The sequence below is a fragment of the Lotus japonicus genome, chromosome 2, assembly GCF_012489685.1.
Source record: "Lotus japonicus ecotype B-129 chromosome 2, LjGifu_v1.2".
In the NCBI taxonomy this organism is placed as follows: Eukaryota; Viridiplantae; Streptophyta; class Magnoliopsida; order Fabales; family Fabaceae; genus Lotus; species Lotus japonicus.
In genome coordinates this window covers 29,417,357-29,420,721 of record NC_080042.1, presented here as the reverse complement: position 1 = coordinate 29,420,721, position 3,365 = coordinate 29,417,357, and the positions used below count along the sequence as shown (strand labels likewise).

The 3,365-nt window shown below is 41.0% G+C and overlaps 1 protein-coding gene across 1 annotated transcript; it reads right to left on the bottom strand.

Moving 5' to 3' along the window:
- Positions 1-1,843: 1,843 nt before the first annotated feature.
- On the bottom strand, positions 1,844-2,344 carry LOC130736312 (uncharacterized). The gene has a single exon (XM_057588154.1). The coding sequence runs from the start codon at positions 2,342-2,344 to the stop codon at positions 1,844-1,846; it is 501 nt and encodes a 166-aa protein (XP_057444137.1).
- Positions 2,345-3,365: the final 1,021 nt, after the last annotated feature.

Sequence of the window (3,365 nt, the reverse complement as noted above, 5' to 3'; positions counted from 1 at the left end):
GGTTCATCCAGGATGGATAACGGGAATGGTCCATCCATAGTGAAGAACGGGAAGCTTCACTGAGGCGTGAGACTTCGTGAAAGCATGGAACTTCACTGAAGCGTGAGACTTCGTGAAAGTGAGTAAGCTTCACTGAGGCGTGAGACTTCGTGAAAGCAGAAACTTCACTGAGGCGGGAGACCTCGTGGAGACGGGAACCTTCGCTGAAGCGGGAGACTTTGCGGAGGCGTGCAACTTCACTGAAACGTGAGACTTCGTGAAGGCGCGAAACTTCACTGAAGCGTGAGACTTCGTGAATGTGTGAGATTTCACTGAAGCGTGAGACTTCGTGAAAGCGTAAGACCCCATTGAAGCGTGAGACTTCATGGAAGCGTGAGATTTCATCGTCGTTTACCCTAGGGCAACGACAGGGAACATTGGTTTAGTTGGATACGTATGTGTTGGGAGGACGATACATTGTTTGACTAACCTTATCACCTAACTTCATATGTTGAGATTATGATGATTTGATGTTGTTGAACATCGTTAGGTATTAATGATTGAACTGTGTAGGAGATTCGAGAACATGCTATGTATATACCTTAGAGTAGGCAATACATAACTTATATGTATATATATACAACATATGTATATATCCCCTTTATCACAAGTTGATTGTATATCTATTGTATTCTGTAAGTTGACCCTAGCGCCTTGGCTTTGTTTGTATGTTTGTGTTTGGGCGGTCGGCCTGCTGCCAGGCGTCTGTCAGCCGGTTCATGATGATTCGTTGTGCGGGAAAGACCCGGAGCGGAACGATTATTACTGAAGCTTTCGACGAGGACCCGGACTTCATGCCTGATCGAGGGAGGGTCGATGATAATAGTGTGGGGTATGGGTGGTTAGAGTCTTTTGGAGTTGGTTGTTACTGTAATAGCTCTGATTCGTTTTGCTTTTGGGATCGGGTAGGTTTCCGACGCATGACTTTTTGTGTGGTTCTCTTACTGAGGGATCACAGTGAGTCAGTTGGACCATAGGGGTCTTTGCTTAGGCCATATTGAGGCCGACTTTCTCCTAGTGGTTTGTAATCATAATTTTCTCACTTACACTTCTGGGTCTGTATATATTTGCCTACGGGCACACTGCTTTGGAGTCACTGTGAGTGTGTGGGACGTGGAAGTGCAGCTGAGGCTGTACATGTTTATATTTGTTGTATATCGGTTAGTTGAGTAGTTGGGTTTTGTCTTTACTTCCTTATCGTTTTGATTTAAAGGAAAGAAAACGAAAAAAAATTACCTGTTTTCCGCGTAGAGATTATTTTTTGTTACTAAAGTGACACCTGGAAATTGGGGTGTTACACAATTCATCTAAAATGAAACCTAATCTATTTTCAGTTTAGGAAATTATGCATCCTAGGGTTCCTAAATCATGCTTTCTACCATCATTAACTATTATGCCAAACCAGAAAATAAGAATTCAAACCCTTACCTCTTGAAGATCAAAGTCTAGGTTTTCTTCTCTTTTCTCCTCTACTTCTTGCTTTCACGCTTTCTCCATTTTCTGTTCTGCTCTTCTAATTCTGATTTCTCTTTCTTTCTTTTCTCTTTCTATTTAACTCCTAATTACTCATTCTAAACCCTAAAACCCTTTTTAATTAAATCTTATGTAATTAAATAATATAATTTAAATATTATACTCCCTCCATATATCACTTAAACACCTTATTATATATAAAATCACCTATTTATTCAAGCTACTATATAACCCAATAATAATTAAAATAAATTAATAAATATTCTACTAATCGGAAAACGGGGTGTTACAACTCTCCCCCACTTAAGGATTTTCGCCCTCGAAAATTACCTTAACCGAACAACTCGGGGTAGGACTCCTTCATCTGACTCTCAAGCTCCCTAGTAACATTTCCCCCTGCTGGTCCACCCCAAGCAACCTTCACCAATGCAATCTCCTTGCAACGAAGTTGCTTCAATCTTTTATCCTCTATTCGCATAGGTGATGTCTCCACGGTTAAGTTATCTCTTACTTGCACATCATCTACTTGGATCACATGAGACGAATCAGCAATGTATTTCCTCATCTGCGACACATGGAACACGTCATGGAGATTAGCAAGTGACGGTGGCAAGGCAATCCGATAAGCCACTGCACCTACTCTCTCTGAAATCTGATAAGGACCAATGAAACGCGGCGTCAACTTACGCGACTTCAATGCTCGTCCAACACCCGTTACGGAAGTAACTCTAAGAAATACATGGTCTCCCTTCTCGAATTCGAGTGCTTTCCTCCTCTTATCGTGGTAACTTTTCTGACGACTCTGAGAAGCCTTCATCTTCTCCCGAATCATCTTGATCCTATCAAAAGGGTATCCTGAGCAATTTCAATAATCGGGTTCATTGATATTCCTGATATAGTAGATGCTATCACACATACAATCATACTCAATTCGATGGAATTGTTTGATCTTAAAGGGGACCTTTTATAATTTCACACGTGAGGGGTTATTTCTTGGTTTCGTCCAGTCATGAATAACTTGATTATTTTTAGATAATAGTAGATAGAAACAATGCTCATAAGAAGTCCTATTGAAACCAAGAAATATAGGCCTGCCTGCCATCCACACCAGAATAAATAAAGTTGGTGGTCTGTTGAACTATCTCTGGTCCTACAACCACACTCTCACCAGATTCATACCAACATATTGGCGTCCTACATCTCCTTCCATACAAAGCTTCAAATGGTGCCATCCCAATACTAGCATGGAAACTATTGTTATAAGTAAACTCAATCAAAGGCAGGAAACTATCCCAAACACCTCCTTGTTCCAACACACAAGCTCTCAAAAGATCTTCCAGTGACTGAATTGTCCTCTCCGTCTGACCATCTGTTTGAGGATGGTAAGCAGAACTGAAACGCAACTTCGTACCCAAAGCACTTTGCAATCCTTCCCAAAATCTAGAGGTAAACCTCGGATCTCGATCCGTCACAATACTAGACGGAATACCATGCAAACTGACAATCTTCTCAATGTACAACTTCGCCAACTTCTCCATGGGATAATCCATCCTTATAGGAATAAAGTGGGTAGATTTCGTCAACCTGTTGTAACACCCCGATTTCGGTGGCATCACTTTAGTAACCAAAAAGAAAATAAAGCGGAAAAACGTGAATATTTTTTTTCGATTTGTTTAGATAATAAATTTAAAGACTCGTCGACATAGAGACTCTACAACGAAAGATAAACATAACTAATGTACAATATATTTACGGCCCCCGCCGTAAGTAGTGAACCGTGTCACGAGTATCCTCCAGAGACAGGAAGTAACCGAAAGTAGTGCCCGTGGGCAATATGTACAAACCAAGTGAAA

What these genes read in the sequence shown, in the direction of transcription:
- LOC130736312 (XM_057588154.1), bottom strand. Translation starts at nt 2,344, where the DNA reads ATGATTCGGGAGAAGATGAAGGCTTCTCAGAGTCGTCAGAAAAGTTAC.